Source organism: Eutrigla gurnardus, assembly GCF_963514095.1.
Source record: "Eutrigla gurnardus genome assembly, chromosome: 16".
NCBI lineage: Eukaryota > Metazoa > Chordata > Actinopteri > Perciformes > Triglidae > Eutrigla > Eutrigla gurnardus.
The window spans coordinates 2782965-2801337 of NC_139927.1; the positions used below are offsets into that span (position 1 = coordinate 2782965).

At 41.8% G+C, this 18373-nt stretch overlaps 3 protein-coding genes across 14 annotated transcripts in view; 2 read left to right on the forward strand and 1 right to left on the reverse strand.

The window, feature by feature from the left end:
* Window positions 1–315: 315 nt before the first annotated feature.
* On the reverse strand, window positions 316–3838 carry LOC311027049 (cytochrome P450 2K1-like). The gene is made up of 9 exons (XM_084030823.1): window positions 3519–3838; window positions 3231–3393; window positions 2989–3138; window positions 2738–2898; window positions 2431–2610; window positions 2116–2257; window positions 1846–2030; window positions 952–1093; window positions 316–861 (listed from the first exon to the last, which is right to left on the reverse strand). The coding sequence occupies exons 1-9, from the start codon at window positions 3723–3725 to the stop codon at window positions 674–676; spliced, it is 1518 nt and encodes a 505-aa protein (XP_083886949.1). The 5' UTR covers window positions 3726–3838; the 3' UTR covers window positions 316–673.
* Window positions 3839–6020: 2182 nt separating this feature from the next.
* Window positions 6021–8582, forward strand: LOC311026982 (uncharacterized protein). The gene is made up of 8 exons (XM_084030713.1): window positions 6021–6073; window positions 6235–6558; window positions 6661–7251; window positions 7357–7638; window positions 7735–7794; window positions 7926–8012; window positions 8119–8147; window positions 8265–8582. Coding segments are annotated over exons 2-8 (1125 nt in total). The 5' UTR covers window positions 6021–6073; window positions 6235–6557; the 3' UTR covers window positions 8340–8582.
* A 2056-nt stretch (window positions 8583–10638) lies between these two features.
* Window positions 10639–18373, forward strand: part of LOC311026514 (uncharacterized protein) — a 9089-nt gene continuing 1354 nt past the window's right edge. Inside the window, exons 1-11 of one of the 12 annotated variants that reach the window (XM_084030117.1) lie at window positions 10639–10807; window positions 11235–11573; window positions 11692–11982; window positions 12853–13185; window positions 13296–13541; window positions 13667–13735; window positions 14316–14411; window positions 14489–14517; window positions 14626–14679; window positions 14846–14914; window positions 15065–15226. In XM_084030117.1, the coding sequence (XP_083886243.1) occupies window positions 10756–10807; window positions 11235–11573; window positions 11692–11982; window positions 12853–13185; window positions 13296–13541; window positions 13667–13735; window positions 14316–14411; window positions 14489–14517; window positions 14626–14679; window positions 14846–14914; window positions 15065–15220 (1734 nt within the window). In that variant the 5' untranslated portion in view covers window positions 10639–10755 and the 3' untranslated portion in view covers window positions 15221–15226. Of the gene's footprint in view, window positions 10808–11234; window positions 11574–11691; window positions 11983–12849; window positions 13186–13295; window positions 13542–13666; window positions 13736–14315; window positions 14412–14488; window positions 14518–14625; window positions 14680–14845; window positions 14915–15064; window positions 15227–16536; window positions 16870–16987; window positions 17279–17905; window positions 17999–18078; window positions 18108–18373 lie in introns of those variants that run through there. The other 11 variants (XM_084030118.1, XM_084030119.1, XM_084030115.1 and 8 more) reach the window with 11 other exon arrangements.

Sequence of the window (18373 nt, forward strand, 5' to 3'; positions counted from 1 at the left end):
CAGCCTTGAGTTTGAAGCAGTTGGGATGAAGTAAGCACCTTTGGGTTTAATGTGTTCTATTGAAGAACTGAAGGAGTTTTGCTGCACCAAAGGTCATGAGCTCTTGATTTATTGTGTCCATAAAAATATAAAATGTTTACTGTCACAGCTTAATTGACAAGAAAGCCAGTTGTGTTATAGTTTCAAGATGATTGTTCTCCGCCGGCAGACAGTCGTTGGCTCATGAAGGATTTCCATCGCTGGCACATGAGCGTGTCAAAGTCAGCAACCTGGCAAGTGCTGATGAATATATTTGAGAACAAAATTTGGTGGGTTTGTAGAATGAGCGTTTAATTAATTTCTCATGATGTCGGTTTACAACATTCACAATGACACTGTTTACATGATTCAAATAATTTTTAAAGAAAACAGAATATTTACATGAACAATTTTACATAGTAGAGGAATGAGCTGTAACTTGAAGAAACATTTTTAAACATCTACTAATAAGGCTATGAAGTTATCAATCAAAAGTATCGATAAAAGTGTTTTGTTGTGGTATCGATATCAAATTCAAGGTATCTGAATCTGCGTCTGTCTGCGAACGACACCCAGTCCAAACATCGTGCAATCTGACAACAGGGAATATTTAGCTAATTACAACATTTGCATTAAACCACACAGCTCCTCCTGATCACTCACAGGGAACAGCACACAGTGTATGAGGTGTAGGGTTGAGGGTGAAGCCCACACGTGGGGTTAGATCCAGTTGGTCCTCAGAAACTCCAGGAGGAGGAGTGAAGCGAAAGCGCTGCAGGATGGTGACGAAGAAGAGGAAGAGCTCCATCCTGGCCAGGCTCTCTCCGAGACAAGCTCTACGACCTGAGAGAGAGAGAGAGAGCAAACAAAAGGTTAACCTCACCTCATCTGCAGGTGAGTGAGCGTGAAGAAGTGACTGCTACGTTCACCCACCGGCAGAGAAAGGCATGAAGGCATCCCGCTTGACAAACTTTCCATCTCGGTCCAGGAAATGAGCAGGATGGAAGCTGTATGGTTTCTCCCATTCGCTCTCATCGTACAGGACAGAAGTCAGGAGAGGATACACTGTGGTCCCCTGTGGACAGAAAAGTCACTGCAGAGTTTCCTTTTCACAACACAGAGAAACAGTTCATCCAGTACAAAAAGCAACTGCAACGTTCTCAATCGTTGAATTTGCATTGAATTGAAATCGCATGTAGAGTCGATGCAAAGACACAAATTTGCACATGGAGGCCTCGGGTGGCACAAATGATGTAAATAACGTGGCGCAAATGAGGAAAAGTTTGTATTTGCCCGAGTCTTCCAGAGCTCTATGACGGTATCTTACGTTTCATACAAAGACCTAACCAAACTACAAGTAAAAACCAAAGACTGTCAGTACATCAACAAGGTTGCTGTCGTATTCAAGCCGAGACGATGTTATTTTAAGTGTTTACGGAGCAGCTACCGTGTTAGCGTAGCCTAGCTCAGAGCGAGCCCGATGCTGTCATGGAAACATTTCAAGTTATTTGCTTATCTTAGTTTGGTTGTTTCCCGGCCTATCTGGGACTTCCACAACATGTACGAAGCAGTACTAGTGGTTATGTCGGCCTTGATCTATGAAACATTGTCGGCGTCTACACTGAGTTAAGCCCCGCCTCCTCTCCGGCGCATCCATTCCAGGCGATGCCGAGCAAATAAATATAACTGATCCTGCGACCAAACTTTAGTGGGTAACGTTACTTTACATTAAATATATTTATTTATTTCTCAATGCTTTTTGACTGCATAATGAATTCTTGAGCTTGGGTCCTCTACAGCCGGTGGTGTGACCCGATGGGGTCTCACCTTCTTTATGAAGTGACCCTGGAAGGTGATGTCTTGGCTCGTTTTGTGAGGAAGCGCCATGGGGACAATGTTGGCCATCCTCTGTGTCTCATGGATGACGGCGTCGGTGAACGGCAGGTTCTTCCTGTCCTCCACCTGCACCTGACGTCTTCCTATCACCCTGCTCAGCTCCTCCTGGACCTGGTCTAGAAGGTGAAAACGTTCTTGTTTTCATGCCATTTGAGTTGGTTTGTTCTTGTTTGAAGATTTAGGGGCTCTTAGGCTTCTTACCTTGTATTTTTGGATTCTTGGCCATGTACAGAAGTCCCCATCTCAGTGTCGTTGCCGTTGTGTCAGTGCCAGCATTAAAGAGATTAATAACTGTGTGCATGAGGTTGTTATCGTGGAAGTGACTGTTGGTAACCCCTGATTCCTGCAGGTAAAGAGGAATCAGAGCAGTTATTTAAACAAATCTCATCCGAAACTTTAATGTTGCATTACTTTGAATGACCCAACGAGAGTCACTGAAGGATTTTCTGGCTTTTGTTATTCTAGGCAGTAGTAGTGATGGTGCTAGTGGGTTGCGTTCATTGTCATATTTCCAACCTCCAGATTTTGCTTTCGGACCAGGAAGGCATCCACAAAGCCTCTGCACATCTGTGGATTGAGGGTCTCCTTCAATTGACTGAACAGATTTAAGTTCTTCTTCTTGGAGGCGCCACTCAACTCCAGGCTTTCCTGCCGGTTAGCAACCAACTTACCGATCCATGGGAACAGGTTAAACAACTGTTGGGAAAAATACAATTAATTAACACACATTACATTATTTCTTACATTATTTAATTTAGTCCAGTTGTATTATGAATACAATGTATGCTAAAAGTCTATGCTTCATTAACATATGAAATGGCACCTGTATTGACGGCGTGCCCACAAGTTGAATGTTTTTGTTTGTTCGATCAACCAGCAATGTGAACTCTGGATCAGTATATTCAAATCTGCTGCCGTACACTATGGAGCAGATGATATTGGAGACTGCGTAGTTTATCGGTTGGGTCGTATCAAAAGGTTGTCCTGCAACAAAGGAGAGAGGGAAACAATCCAAACCACGAGGACTGAGGAAATGTTTGCTCATCATGCAGCAAGTTGTGATAAGACATTTACCTTTAAATTTCTGAAACACTTCGATGAGGTGATCACATTCCTCAATGATTTTGTCCTCAGCTGCCCTCTTGCCCATCCCAAAGTCTCTCAGGTTCGTCAGGGCAAAGCGCCTCATCTCTTTCCATGAATCACCGTTGGCCCACAAAACACCTGACATGTAGTAGTTCAGTTCAATATGTTAAAAATGGGCAAAGGCTGTGAAAGGTATTTGGCCCGAAGCTAATTGTTTTGCCTCTCTTTACCGTGTCCGTTATTTTGTTCTCTCACAATAGGCATCGGATCCCGTTCTCCAAACTCCTCAGCGTGATTGACGAGTGCCTCCTTCACTGTCTTGTATCCAGCCAGGACCACCACTTTTTGGGGTCCCATATAGAAGGTGTACACTGATCCATATTTCTTGGAAATCTAAGAACAACGGCATAATGTCACAATATTGTCCGATATAAGACACACACACAGGAGAAAGAAAAGAGAGAGCAGCCCGAGAGGCAGAAACAACAAAGAGCCCTACACCTACAGCAGCGCCTTACCTTCAGAAATGTGTCGTAGGGTCTTTTGAGGTCAAGCTGCAGCAGGTTCCCGAGTAGGGGAAGTGGTTTTGGTCCCGGTGGCCCCTTCTTGTCCTCCTGGGAGCTGGAGCTTGAGGAGAAGATGAGGTAGACGAGCAGCAGCACCACCAGAGCCACCAACAGGGAGAAGGAGCTGGAGGACTGGAGAAACGGATCTAATATCCCCATGACTCTACAAGCTTGCTGTTGTACTGGCAAAACACGATTCCTGTCCTGCTGCCTTTGGCTCTGTGAGCGCCAGCAAAGGTGACTGGCCAGCAAAACGGCAGGGCTATCAGTTTTATAAGATTGCGTTATCTCAAGTGGCATAATATATTAATGTGGAGAGTGACTGAGAGTGCAAGTGTGTACAGAGGTTGAATGGACAAGGAAGTTAATGTTTCAACTTCTGACCCAGTCTGTTATTTCTGAGGCCTGTGCACTAGAAACCTTTGAACGACGGCTTTACAAAAAAAAGAAGACCTTTCTGCTTTTGTTGCTCCAGAACATTAACTAGTTATCTTAAGGTCACGTTTGCATTTGAAAGTTATTGTAGCTCAAACCAGACAACGGGCTGGTCAAGCTACCCATCTATCTCAGGAGCAGTCGGTTATCAGTTAGTCATCATTTACCTCTCTTGCACTCCACACGGACTGTTTTCCTGAATTTGAGTTGATATTTTGTTTCAGGGGCTAAATTCTGATTTGTGCATGTACAATATTGACATCGCAGGATGTGCCAAGTTGTCAAATTAAGTCAAACACGTCACGCCATGCCAAATGGTTAGATCAAATCTTCATCTACAAGCTATCTAATTATTCTTATACTGAATGTGCTCATATATTTTGATTAATTATGGCAGGCCGTCATTAATATAATGTCAAATATTCAATACATATTTACGACCCCTCCCTCCTTTTTGCCATGTTCCTATTATCATTCATTTTTTTTACTTACAAAAGGTGAGAACTTCAGATTTCCAGCATAGTTTTACAAAGTGCAGCCCTCATTTTGAATGTGACATTAAATGTGTGGATTACGTTCCGTCATAAATGCTAGTGATGTTAGCTTAAGTTAGCGATATCGGTGGAAAACTTGGCAGTTTAATGTAAAGTCCTTTTTTCTTTTGTAAAAAGTATCAGAATTGACTTTTCCATTGGAATTTATTTTTGTGCTGATAGACCAAACCAGTAAATTGATTTTTAGGAGTTTAGGCTGATGAATTGGTCTTGCTTCAAGCAAGAAGGAGATAGTATGGTTTTTATTAATGCAGCACTCTGGAACAAACAAAAATTAAAGCCGGACTAATAGGCAAATACTGATACTTATCTGCTGCTTTCTGTGGTTGCAGATAGAAGGCCGATCTGGTAACAATGAAATCATGTGGAGCAAAGGTAACGCCTGCATGACTTCATTGATTAATCAACAATAATGTGGTTGACTGTATTATCTGCTCACCCCTGAAGTGCTTCAGCAGGACTATTCACAATTATCCTCTGCAACTATTGACTGTTACATAAGAAGTGAATACAGTAATCTAGCAAAAGGTAATCAAATTAATTTAATACAACACAATATTATATGCTGCTCTATACAGATCTGATAGAAACTACGGAGAGAACTTATGGCCAAGTATCTACACTCAAACAGCCTCAGATGTAATTGTAAACCCTGGTCAATGATATACTTTACTGGATCGTATTCATAGTTCACCTTGAATGATCTAACATTAAATTAGAGGCAAAGATACTCATAGAAAAATCTGTACATGAGAGTTCAACTTTGTTCTCTGTCAATAGTGTGCTAATCTTTAAGTTGTCCTTTCTCACAGGTCACAGGATTTGTTAAAAACGGGACCAAACCAAGACTAAAACACTAGTTATATTTGACTTTCTACCTGTGCTTTGCATGTATTCAGACATTTTGGCGTAAATTCCTCTAAGGTTTGTTCATCTATTGATTTAAATTATTTAAATCTGCCTCACACGGGGCACCGTAACATTTTGGGGGTTTATGGACTATTTATATTTGATATATTTATATATATTAAATTATATTTATATTAATACCTGCACGTGATCAGAATCAGGACACCACCTGCTGGTCAACAGGAAATTACAGAGTTCAATTTAATGACTATCACCCATTATTAATCGTTAGGAACCAATCGTTAGATATTCATGAATTAATCTCACAATCTGAATCGTAAGCCTTCGATGCATTGATCTTTGTTTCTACATGGGTCAGAATGAGGAAGTGACACGTCACGTGAGTAGATTCTTCATTTCCCTATAACACATCAGTTCAGAGACACAACATGGTTGAATCCGGATGGATTAAAAGGTCTTTATTTCTAACCCTGCTGCTTCAGATTACAGGTAATTGTCTTTCAACTTCAATTGTATTCATAGTGTCATATCACAACAAAATATATCTCGGGACACTTTACACATAGCAGAACTAGAACACGCTCATGTTTTTCAGAGTCAATGAATTTTCCCAACATCACCAGGAACAAGGATTTCAGCCTTACGGTGGTGAGAAAAACCACAGACACATTTAAAACCTAGGCAACAACAGGAACTCTGAACCAAAACTGAAAGCTTTATTATTCCTTTCAAACTTAACAAAGGAAGTGCAACCAACTTGAAACAAAGCCACGTTCATATTACGTGTTTTTCATGTCTCTCCTTCACAGCTGGACAGTTCCTCTCCTTCACTGTCAGAGCAGGAGGTGACGTCTCTTTGTCTTGTCAACATGTGGTGGATGATCGGCATAACTGTGAAGGTACTTCGTGGATCTTCAGTGGTTCAGGAAGAAAAGACTCCATAGAACTGGTTAGTTATGGCCAATTTACTGAAGCTGCCAAAGCTAAATCCGACCGACTGAGGATTTCAGAGGAATGTTCTTTGGTTATAAAGAACGCCACACGTGAGGATGTCGGTCTTTACCTCTGTCGACGGTTCCAATCAGAACAACAGCATGGTGAAGACACTCAGGTCAAGCTTGCTCTCGTTGACAGTGAGTATTTACATCATGAGATGTTCCGATCAGACATCATGGTAGTATACTGTAACATGACGATGATGGATGAAGTGGTTTTATCTTGACGTTCTTTGTCAGTGAGTGATCGTGAAGACGGTGAGCAGGTGATGCTGACCTGCTCTGTGTCGACACATGAAGGGTGTGGACACGCCGTGAAGTGGACGTATGCAGGTCAAGATGAGGCTGAGAGGACATCGCTGCCTGGTTGCTCGACTACTGTGACATTTCCTGCCTCCTCCTTTGGGAAGTCAAAGTACCCCGAGTCATTAAAATGCGAAGTGACCGATGGTTACACTTTTGAGGTGCATCAGTTTCCCTTCAGCCCTCAGTCCTCCGGCGAGGGACCAAGTGAACAATATTCCCCCAGCCTCGTCGTCCGAGGTGGAGATGAAGTCACTTTGCCTTGTGAAAATGTGGCTGACGGTCAGGAGAAATGCAAAGGTACATACTGGATCTACACCAGTCCAGGAAGCACGTTTTCAGAACTGCTGGTGGACCGTGGACAGATCAGCAAAGACTACGGACCGGACAGTCTGGGTGTCACACAGAACTGCTTTCTGGTTATAAAGAAGGTCACGGCTGCAGATGTTGGTCGTTACACCTGCAGACAGGACAGATCAGAACAGCAACATGGTCCAGACACTCATGCCTACCTGTCTGTTATCAACAGTGAGTGTTAAGAACAATATACCAAAACATTACAATAACCATGATTACAGCGATGAAGTTCATTTTTTCTGTGTCTTTCTCTCACAATATCTCCGTCTTGGCCAGTGACCGAACATGAGGACACCGATAAGGTGACATTAAACTGCTCTGTGTCGACATACGAGTGGTGTCCAATCATGGTGGAGATGCTGTACCAGGTTGAAGGTGTGGACGTAGCCACGGAGACGTCACACTCCGAGTGCTCGGTTGCTGTGAAGTTTCCGAGCAGAATGAAGTGGAGATGGATGTCAAAGTACCACGAGTTGTTCAGGTGCAAATTCACAGATGTTCGCACTGGAAAAGTGCAGCTGTTTCCCTTCAGGCCTCAGTCGTCAGGCGAGAAACCACGTGAGTTACTTCAGCCTGACCCACCTCACAAGCAATCGTCCAGTGCGGACGGGAAACGCCACACAGTTTGTTCACATTTTGTCATTTTTTCCCCAGGCGAGTGCGTAGGAACATCACCAACAGCTATATTACCAACTACAAGAAGCAATGTCATAGGTAGCGACTCAAAATGTCCTCTCTCTTTCTGTTGAAGTCTGAATGTCCAACCGTCACATGGCCATGGCCGATGGTCGCATTGGGGGGAAATCTGCATCCAATTTTTGTTTTGCTCTTTTCCTTCTCTGCAGGCTTGGCTAGATCCATCATTGTGTCTTTGGGTTTAGCAGCACTCATAATAAGCGTCGTGGTGGTCAACATCTGGACGAGAACTAAAGGTGAGAACAGCCACAGATGACACTTTTATAAACTAGAAGATTTGATGAACCTGGATTTACACTGTGGAAACTAAAGTTGCCTCTTTTTTCTTTTTTGTCTGTTCAGGGAGCAAAACACAGATGGAGGACAATGCTGTGAGTTTTAAATCGTAATAATCAAACACTTGTGTTTAAATACAGTAAACAGTACTGAATGTATTGTTTTGGATTTAAGTTCAACACAAAGAATCTCAAGTGTGCTGTTTTTCGCAGGTGCGTTGTGAAGAAGATGAAGGTACGGTGACCTATGAAAATGTTGGAGAAACTGCTTCCGTCAGACTCCACTGATCAACAACTTCAACAGCAACTCACCAGAAAAAGGAGTCCACTGTTGTGAGATCATTTTGAGTGACAGAATGTTTTTCAAACTGCAGATAAAAAGTCCTTTAAACCATTTATTATGATTCTTCATGTTGGTAGATTTGCTCCTGCATAACCATTATTTGTAAAGAAGTAACTTTCATTTATGGTTCATTTCATTAACATGTTTGCAGAGAGTAAAATATATTTTCTAAATTTTGACAAATAAAAACATTAATAAGCTCTTAACTGTCCTCTCTTTGTTGTAGCTGATAATATAATATAAGAGATCTTTTCAGAAGTGTATTAATTAAAAAACTTGCAGATCAATTGCCTGGAGTTCCACAGGGGTCATCTCTTGGGCATCTCCTATTCAATAACAACATGCATTTTAAACAACAAAATGCTTCACTATACTTATGTATACTGCACTCACATTTTGTTTTAGGTCTTTACACACTGGGGGTGTAAAAATGTAGAGTTCTCAACGGGTCGGGTGGGCCCGACAAACCCGACGGGACCCGTGGGTTCGGGCCGGGTTTGGGTCTAAAATATAAGCAAATTACTTGGTTGGGTCGGACCTCAGGCTTAATTTTTTCCGCTCAGTGAAAAAAAAAATGTATTAATCATCGCTGCTGTTCACCGTAAAGAAAGTCTGGCTGCTGCGTGTAACGTGCATCATGGAGAGGGGCGGGAGCAGACCTGACGGGTTCGGGCAGATAATCCATGTTGATGTGTCGGGTTACATCGGGTCCAGGCTTTAAAAGCCACGGGCCAGGTCGGGTCGGGTTGTAATTTTCGTTCTCTTGCATTGACAATTAGTTGTTCAAATAAAAACACTGTCCAAAGACAATGCATGAATACAGTTTGTTAATATGGACGAATATTTGACTCCAAAACACCACAAAAGAAAGACAATGTGACCACCAGCAACAGGAAGTAAACGGCGTCTTAAAGAAGAACTAGGTCTGAAATGTAGACAGTTAGGTGAAGAGAAGAGGAGAGAGACGGAGAGTTACGATGGTTGAATTCAGACGGATTCAAATGACTTTGTTTGTGATTCTGCTGCTTCAGTTTGCAGGTAACGATGAACAAAACACACACACGACAAAAAGAGGCTAATATTATTTGAGTTACTAACATTGATGTGTTTTGAACGTGTGTGAAGTGGATTATTATCAGGACATTTGCTATTTTTTTATTATCGTCCTCAGTATGAACGTAAAATCCATATTCTTATCAAAGGTCATTTTTTATAAGTATCTCTCATCTTCCACAGCAGTGTCTGATTGGTCACACTGACAGTGATTAGTGAATGAAGAACAATGACAAGGCAAACCCTGCTGATGTGAAGCAGGTGTTCCCTTTGCCATGATCACGATCTGGCCTGTTGTATAACTGTGTGCTGCTGGTTCTGGTTTCCCAGGTCCGGGATGAAGGTGGAGACGTGGATGAAGGTGACGTGGTGACCTACAGCACTGTGAACACTTCCTCCTCTTCTGGTGCCGGAGCGTCCGCTGACCTTAGCGGCCTCTACGCCACCGTCGCCAAACCACGCAAATAGGAGTCCACGGCGTGGTTACAGCCTTTTCACAAGAATTCACCCATACTGTGAGACCGACGCGTATCGGGCCATTTAGCAAAAGAGCATTTTATATTTATTTATATTTATGTAAGCATAATGCTCTCATATTTAAACACTTGCTGCATCAGCTTGATATTTGTAGTGCTATAATTTTGTTTGAGTTCGTACTTTTAGTTTCCTAATGACTTCTTCTGACCATGTAATAAGCATCTCCTCCCCTAAGGGGGTGTAGTTGGTTAACATGGAAGGACCTCATATTTATATTCATGGTTTCTTGGATAAATGAGATAATGTGTATTATTTATGGTACATTTTCTTCTGTAAACTTGCTGTCAGGGACTGAAGATCTGGTGCTCGTTATTGAGTTTTCATTACATCGTTGTTTGTGTTGTTTTGTATGTATTTTTAATATCAAGTTCTGTCTCAATAAAAAAAATACATAAATAAAATGTGTCAGTGTTCCCAGTTTATAAACATATTTATATAAATTGTATTTATTGTTTCATATATATGCAAATCATATTTTATATCACCTATAATTGTTTCATATGCAATAATCTGATGATTTAATTTGCTTGGAGTTATAAAAACATATTGGAGGACTTAAACGGGCTAAACTTTGAATTTCAATTTTAATTTCTGACTGATTCGTGGAACAAAGAAGGAAAGCAGAAGTGTGTACCTTGTTCTTGGTAAAGAAACGTGAGAGGAAGAAAGAACGTCACTTAGAGGAAGTCACATTCATCACAGGAAGGTATTTTATTTCTCTTCGAGACGTTGACGTTGAAAGTGTGAGAACAAGAGAGACGGAGAGTTACGATGGTTGAATCCAGACGGATTCTAGTTCCCTTTGTCCTGCTGCTGATTACAGGTAAGACCACGTTACCATCAAGTCTGCTGTTTGTTTGAAACATAGTGATTTCACACACTAATGTTCTCACCTGTCACATGGAAAACCATCCTCAGTAACTCTGACCATCATGACAAAGTACAAGTACATCGTTGCTGTACTTGAGTAGAATGTTCAGGTATCTGTACTTTACTTGAGTGTTTATTTCTTTTACTTCCTTCATTTCAAACAAACATCTGTACTTTCTACTCCTCACCTTTTAAAACAGGCTCGTTACTTCAGTTAGAATATTGAATAATCATAGAGATACATTTTACTTTCTACTTTGAGTACTTTTCAGAGCCTGTACTTTTACACTTTACTTCTACTTGAGCAGTGAACGTCTGGACGTTTGACTCCTCTGAAGACCTGATGGTTATTTCTGCTTGTTTCTCTCTCGTCCTCTCAGCTTCCGTAACCACGAGACAACAATCCCTCTTCCTCTTCGTGGTCACGGATGTGGATGACATCACTCTGCCCTGTGAAAATGTGATCAGAGACAACAGCCCGAGCTGTGACGGCACGATGTGGCTCTTTAGTGATTCAAGCATCAAACGCGTAGAAGTGCTGGTCAGACGTGGGCAGATTGATGAAGGTGCCAAAGCTAAAAGGGACAGACTGAGTGTCACAGCCAACTGTTCTCTGGTTGTGAAGAAGGTCACAGACGAGGATGCTGGTCTGTATACTTGCAGACGGTCTGAATCAGGACAACTAGAAGACTCTCAGGTTGTTCTGTCTGTGGTTAACAGTGAGTATTTACTTCATCATGTTTTCAAACTGTCTGGTTGGAACAGTGCTGAAGCATCATCATTCTTCTCCCAGTGATGAAGCTCCTTCTACTCTCACAATGCCTCCATCTTCACCAGTGACCGAGCACAGGAGCCCCGACGAGGTGATGCTCAGCTGCTCCGTGGCCACATCAGGAAGGTGCATCCATGCAGTGAGGTGGCTGCTTCAGGGTCAACGCGTGGACGGAGGAAACACGGACACAAGCACGTTCCAGTCTGGCTGCTGGACCAATGTGACCGTCAGCACGTCACGTTTCAGGGACGCGTCCAAGAAAAAGGAGTCTTGGACGTGTGAAGTGACCGACGGTTTCACTAGAGAGGTCCATCTGTTCCCCTTCAGCTCTGCTGAGTCCTCAGGTGAGACAACAGGTAAGAAGACGGTGAACTCTTTGAATTCACTTCATACCGATGGAAGAGATGCTGCGTGTTTGATGGATTCTGAGGATCATGAAGCCGCCCGTCTTTTTCCTTTACTGCTAAAACGTCTCAGCAGCTCTTACCTCAGCCCGGTCTCCTGAACGTTCTCTTGCATTGACAATTAGTTGTTCAAATAAAAACACTGTCCAAAGACAATGCATGAATACAGTTTGTTAATATGGACGAATATTTGACTCCAAAACACCACAAAAGAAAGACACTGTGTTGTAGTTTTGGTGATACGAGACGTTCACTGTCGACTCCAACAACTCAACATTTAGCATCCTGGTGTGAGAGAAGTTTCCATTTTGACCTGAAGCGTCTCTTCATCTCTAAACTCAAACACATCTGGTCTTCTGGGCTGTTTAGACATCACCAATAGATTCAGAGAAGCTGATCTGTCTAAATGAATGGAAAACAAGATTCATGTCACAATAAGGAAGTGACACTTATGACCACCAGCAACAGGAAGTAAACGGCGTCTTAAAGAAGAACTAGGTCTGAAATGTAGACAGTTAGGCGAAGAGAAGAGGAGAGAGACGGAGAGTTACGATGGTTGAATTCAGACGGATTCAAATGACTTTGTTTGTGATTCTGCTGCTTCAGTTTGCAGGTAACGATGAACAAAACACACACACGACAAAAAGAGGCTAATATTATTTGAGTTACTAACATTGATGTGTTTTGAACGTGTGTAAAGTGGATTCTTGTTGGGACATTTGCTATTTTTTTTATTATCGTCCTCACACATAAGTATAAACGTAAAATCCATATTCTTATCAAAGGTCATTTTTTATAAGTATCTCTCATCTTCCACAGCAGTAACTGGACAGTCCTCCTCCGTCACCACCAGAGCTGGAGATGAAGTCACTTTGCCTTGTTACAATGTGATAGACGATCAGGACAGATGTGACGCTACTTCTTGGATATCCAGTCGTTATTCGGGAAATAGGGTAGCAGAGCTGATTACACTCGGGCAGATTAATAAAAATCGGATCTCCAAAGCTACATCTGACAGACTGAGCGTGGCAGCAAACTGTTCTCTGGTTATAAGAAATGTCACAGTAGAGGATGCTGGTCCATACACCTGCAAACAGTACAGATCAGGACAAGAACAAGGGGAAGGTGCTGTTGTAATTCTGTCTGTTGTCACCAGTGAGTATTTACATCAAACTGCCTTTCTTTAACAATATACAGAAACAATACAACTCTTATGATTATGGTGATGAAGTTAATTTAACTCTTGTTGTCTCCATCTTCACCAGTCACTGAAGACACAGTGAATGGTACAGTCTTCTTCTTCTGCTCGGTGTCCACATATGATGTTTGCAGTCACACAGTGGAGTGGCTGTATGGTGGTAACAACACTCATGTGGAGGTTTTTCCAAGTTCCTGTTCAGCCAGGGTGGGATTTTCAACTCAGTCAAAGATCGAGGGTCTGAGGTGTAACGTGACGGACAGAAGGAGTGGGAAAATGCTGCTGTTTAATGTTGGCCCCCCCTCAAAAACAGGTACATTTGGCTTTATATTGAAGTTTTAACATTACATTGTTGTTTTTCATGCAGTCCATACAGACGGTAAACACAAGGTAATTCATCACCATATGTTTGGTATTTCATATTGTTTTCAACAAAAGCAATAGAAAGCACATCAGAGGAGAAAAACAACACATCGTCTGCAAAGAATGACACTCCAACCAAACCAGGTAGACTCAACATCGTACATTTCTTTCTCTCTCTGTCTCCCAGCGAATAGCAGCAGGTATAAACACCCATTATACCTTCTGTAGTTAGCGTAGCGTAGAAGTGCTAACTGTAGTTAATGATGTGCTAACATTAACAAGGTGCTAATGTTAGCTCCACAGGTTTTTTTCTGAGAAACACAACTTTTCAGAAACGTATATCTCCTCTCAAACCTCTCCGGGTAACAAGTAGCACTATTACACAACCTCTAACCAGGACTAGCTCCAAATCCACAAAAACAGACTGAGAATTAAGAAAATCGCCATCAATTGCCTGAGAGTCTGTGGAGCAAAGCCGGTGCATTTAAGGCACGCGGCCACCCAAAATAATTACTTTGGACCCGCCCACTTTTACGTGTCAAAAGTCAGTTCAGCCAGTTAAGTTATTATCAAGAAAGGATCAGCAACACTTGGTCGGTGTCAGTTTCAGTTTGAGCTCTCTACGACCTTCTGTTCCGGAGATGCACCATATTTTATCTCTGATTTTAAACAGAACAGAAACACTGCAACCAACATGTTGTTCATGTTTTTATTCTCCATCCAGGTGTTGGTCATTGGCTGGTGTTGGTCATTGTGTCTGTGGTCTTAGCAGCACTCGTAATAATCGCTGTAGCAGTCATCAGATGGAAGAAAACTAGAGGTGAGAAAGTGTTACAAGGCGTTTTGAAATCAGATGTTTAATGTGGAAGCTAAAGTCGTCTCTCTTTATTTCTTCAGGGAACAAAACAAAGATGGATGAGAGCAATGTGAGTTCTAAACCTTAACAATCGCACGCTTAGTGTTTGTTTGACCCTCCAATACCACTGATCGGTTATGGATTGAATATAAAACTGTAACTAGACTGTATTTTCCAGGGACTCAGCTTAAACCATCATCATCAGGCTGATGCAGAAACCAGTCAGGAGCTGGTGAGGTCACACCCACGACTGTTATTTACTTTTGTTCTCTAAAATGAAGCATGAGAAACACGTTGTTTTTTTCCTGTGCACACAGAAAAAGAGAAGTCAAAGATTGCAACTAGACTAGAACGCCCACATGTTACTGAGCAGCCACCATGTTGTCTTCTCTGTGCAGGCCGATCCTGAGGACGGTGTTTTCTACGCCTCGATCAGCCACACCAACAAGACCGGGACTAAAGTCCAGGTGAGCTGTCTGATTGGTCACACTGACAGTGAATAGTGAATGAAGAACAATGACAAGGCAAACCCTGCTGATGTGAAGCAGGTGATCCCTTTGCCATGATCACGATCAGGTCTGTTGTATAACTGTGTCCTGCTGGTTCTCATTTCCCAGGTCCGGGATGAAGGTGGAGACGTGGATGAAGGTGGAGACGTGGATGAAGGTGACGTGGTGACCTACAGCACTGTGAACACTTCCTCCTCTTCTGGTGCTGGAGCGTCGGATGACCTCAGCGGCCTCTACGCCACCGTCGCCAAACCACGCAAATAGGAGTCCACGGCGTGGTTACAGCCTTTTCACAAGAATTCACCCATACTGTGAGACCGACGCGTATCGGGCCATTTAGCAAAAGAGCATTTTATATTTATTTATATTTATGTAAGCATAATGCTCTCATATTTAAACACTTGCTGCATCAGCTGGATATTTGTAGTGCTATAATTTTGTTTGAGTTCGTACTTTAAGTTTCCTATGACTTCTTCTGACCATGTAATAAGCATCTCCTTCCCTAAGGGGGTGTAGTTGGTTAACATGGAAGGACCTCACATTTATGTTCATGGTTTCTTGGATAAATGAGATAATGTGTATCATTTATGGTACATTTTCTTCTGTAAACTTGCTGTCAGGGACTGAAGATCTGATGCTCGTTATTGAGTTTATTACATTGTTGTTTGTGTTGTTTTGTATGTATTTTTAATATCAAGTTCTGTCTCAATAAAAAAAATACATAAATAAAATGTGTCAGTGTTCCCAGTTTATATACATATTTATATAAATTGTATTTATTGTTTCATATATATGCAAATCATATTTTATATCACCTATAATTGTTTCATATGCAATAATTTGATCATTTCATTTGCTTGGAGTTATAAAAAAATATTGGAGGACTTAAACGGGCTAAACTTTGAATTTCAATTTTAATTTCTGACTGATTCGTGGAACAAAGAAGGAAAGCAGAAGTGTGTACCTTGTTCTTGGTAAAGAAACGTGAGAGGAAGAAAGAACGTCACTTAGAGGAAGTCACATTCATCACAGGAAGGTATTTTATTTCTCTTCGAGACGTTGACGTTGAAAGAGTGAGAACAAGAGAGACGGAGAGTTACGATGGTTGAATCCAGACGGAGTCTAGTTCCCTTTGTCCTGCTGCTGATTACAGGTAAGACCACGTTACCATCAAGTCTGCTGTTTGTTTGACACATAGTGATTTCACACACTTATGTTCTCACCTGTCACATGGAAAACCATCCTCAGTAACTCTGACCATCATGACAAAGTACAAGTACATCGTTGCTGTACTTGAGTAGAATGTTCAGGTATCTGTACTTTACTTGAGTGTTTATTTCTTTTACTTCCTTCATTTCAAACAAACATCTGTACTTTCTACTCCTCACCTTTTAAAACAGGCTCGTTACTTCAGTTAGAATATTGAATAATCATAGAGATACTTTTTACTTTCTACTTTGAGTACTTTTCAGAGCCTGTACTTCTACACTTTACTTCTACTTGAGCAGTGAACGTCTGGACGTTTGACTCCTCTGAAGACCTGATGGTTATTTCTGCTTGTTTCTCTCTCGTCCTCTCAGCTTCCGTAACCATGCAACGACGATTTCTCTTCGTGGTCACGGATGTGGATGACATCACTCTGCCCTGTGAAAATGTCATCAGAGACAACAGTCCGAGCTGTGACGGCACGATGTGGGTCTTTAGTGGTTCAAGCAGCAAACGCACAGAAGTGTTGGTCAAACGTGGGCAGATTGATGAACGTGCCAAAGCTAAAAGGGACAGACTGAGTGTCACAGCCAACTGTTCTCTGGTTGTGAAGAAGGTCACAGACGAGGATGCTGGTCTGTATGCTTGCAGACGGTTTGAATCAGGACAAGAAGAAGACTCTCAGGTTGTTCTGTCCGTGGTTAACAGTGAGTGTTTACTTCATCATGTTTTCAAACTGTCTGGTTGGAACAGTGCTGAAGCATCATCATTCTTCTCCCAGTGATGAAGCTCCTTCTACTCTCACAATGCCTCCATCTTCACCAGTGACCGAGCACAGGAGCCCCGACGAGGTCACGCTCAGCTGCTCCGTGGCAACACCAGGAAGGTGCATCCACGCAGTGAGGTGGCTGCTTCAGGGTCAACGCGTGGACGGAGGAAACACGGACACAAGCACGTTCCAGTCTGGCTGCTGGACCAATGTGACCGTCAGCACGTCACGTTTCAGGGAGGCGTCCAAGAAAAAGGAGTCTTGGACGTGTGAAGTGACCGACGGTTTCACTGGAGAGGTCCATCTGTTCCCCTTCAGCTCTGCTGAGTCCTCAGGTGAGACAACAGGTAAGAAGACGGTGAACTCTTTGAATTCACTTCATACCGATGGAAGAGATGCTGCGTGTTTGATGGATTCTGAGGATCGTAAAGCCGCCCGTCTCCTGGACAATTTTACCAAGAACTTCTGTTGTCATATTTTCTAGTGGTGTGGAATATTTAAGCCATGTACAGTTAGGATAGGGATTTAGATTAATTCCTACACATTTGATTGCCTCTAACAGGTTCAGAATATAGTGCGATACGGCTCCACACTCACCTCCATTGATGCTAGTTCAAGTTCAATTTGATGGATGGATGGATGAATATATTATATATATATATATATATATATATATATATATATATTTGTACGTTTGTATGTTTTTTGCATATATTTTTTGAATAGGTGTACAATATGATCTAAAGGGGTTAAAAAATACATTTTTCGACTTTAAAACTGAACCATAATTGGGGAGAAAATATCTTTCCCTAGAGGATCATTGCCATCTAGTTACTGCAGATGGACAACATGAGGTAATTTTTATTAAAAAAACCCAGCATCAACAAGTTATATGACTAAATATATGACTGAAGTAACCAATTTTGTCAAAAAACAGAAAGCTGCCACCAAATTGTCTTTCTTTTTCCTTCCAGACTGGTGGGTGTACATCGTTGTGGCTGTGGGTTTAGCAGCATTCATGATCATTATTATTATTATTATTATTATTTTCGTGAGATGGGCTAAAGGTGAGACGGAGTTCATCCATATGATTATGTAGATAAACCATCACTGTGGAAACTAAACACGTCTCTCTTTGTGTTTGCAGCAAAGCAAACACGGCTGTCTGACACCATCGTAAGTCTGAAACCAGAAAAGCTTCTACAATACTTATATTTCCCGACAACTCGACAAAAAAAGGAGCCTTATAAGCTTCACAGTGGGAATATTTATTGTTTATTTGAATGCATTTTGTCAAGAGAAGATGGATTTGTCTGTTGGAATGAAGCAGAGCTGGAGATGTTTCGACACCGCTACATGGTGCAACACACACAGATACCGTAACACACACATTGTGTTATATTATGCTTGTTTGTTTCATCATTGTAATGAACTGGAACATG

What these genes read in the sequence shown, in the direction of transcription:
- LOC311027049 (XM_084030823.1), bottom strand. Translation starts at nt 3,725, where the DNA reads ATGGGGATATTAGATCCGTTTCTCCAGTCCTCCAGCTCCTTCTCCCTG. An exon ending in AGTGTTTCAGAAATTTAAAG is followed by an intron (nt 2,899 to 2,988) that starts GTAAATGTCTTA and finishes CCTTTGTTGCAG; the next exon opens with GACAACCTTTTGATACGACC. An exon ending in AGGGTCACTTCATAAAGAAG is followed by an intron (nt 1,094 to 1,845) that starts GTGAGACCCCAT and finishes TTCTGTCCACAG; the next exon opens with GGGACCACAGTGTATCCTCT.
- LOC311026982 (XM_084030713.1), top strand. An exon ending in GTCGTCAGGCGAGAAACCAC is followed by an intron (nt 7,639 to 7,734) that starts GTGAGTTACTTC and finishes TTTTTTCCCCAG; the next exon opens with GCGAGTGCGTAGGAACATCA. An exon ending in TACAAGAAGCAATGTCATAG is followed by an intron (nt 7,795 to 7,925) that starts GTAGCGACTCAA and finishes CCTTCTCTGCAG; the next exon opens with GCTTGGCTAGATCCATCATT.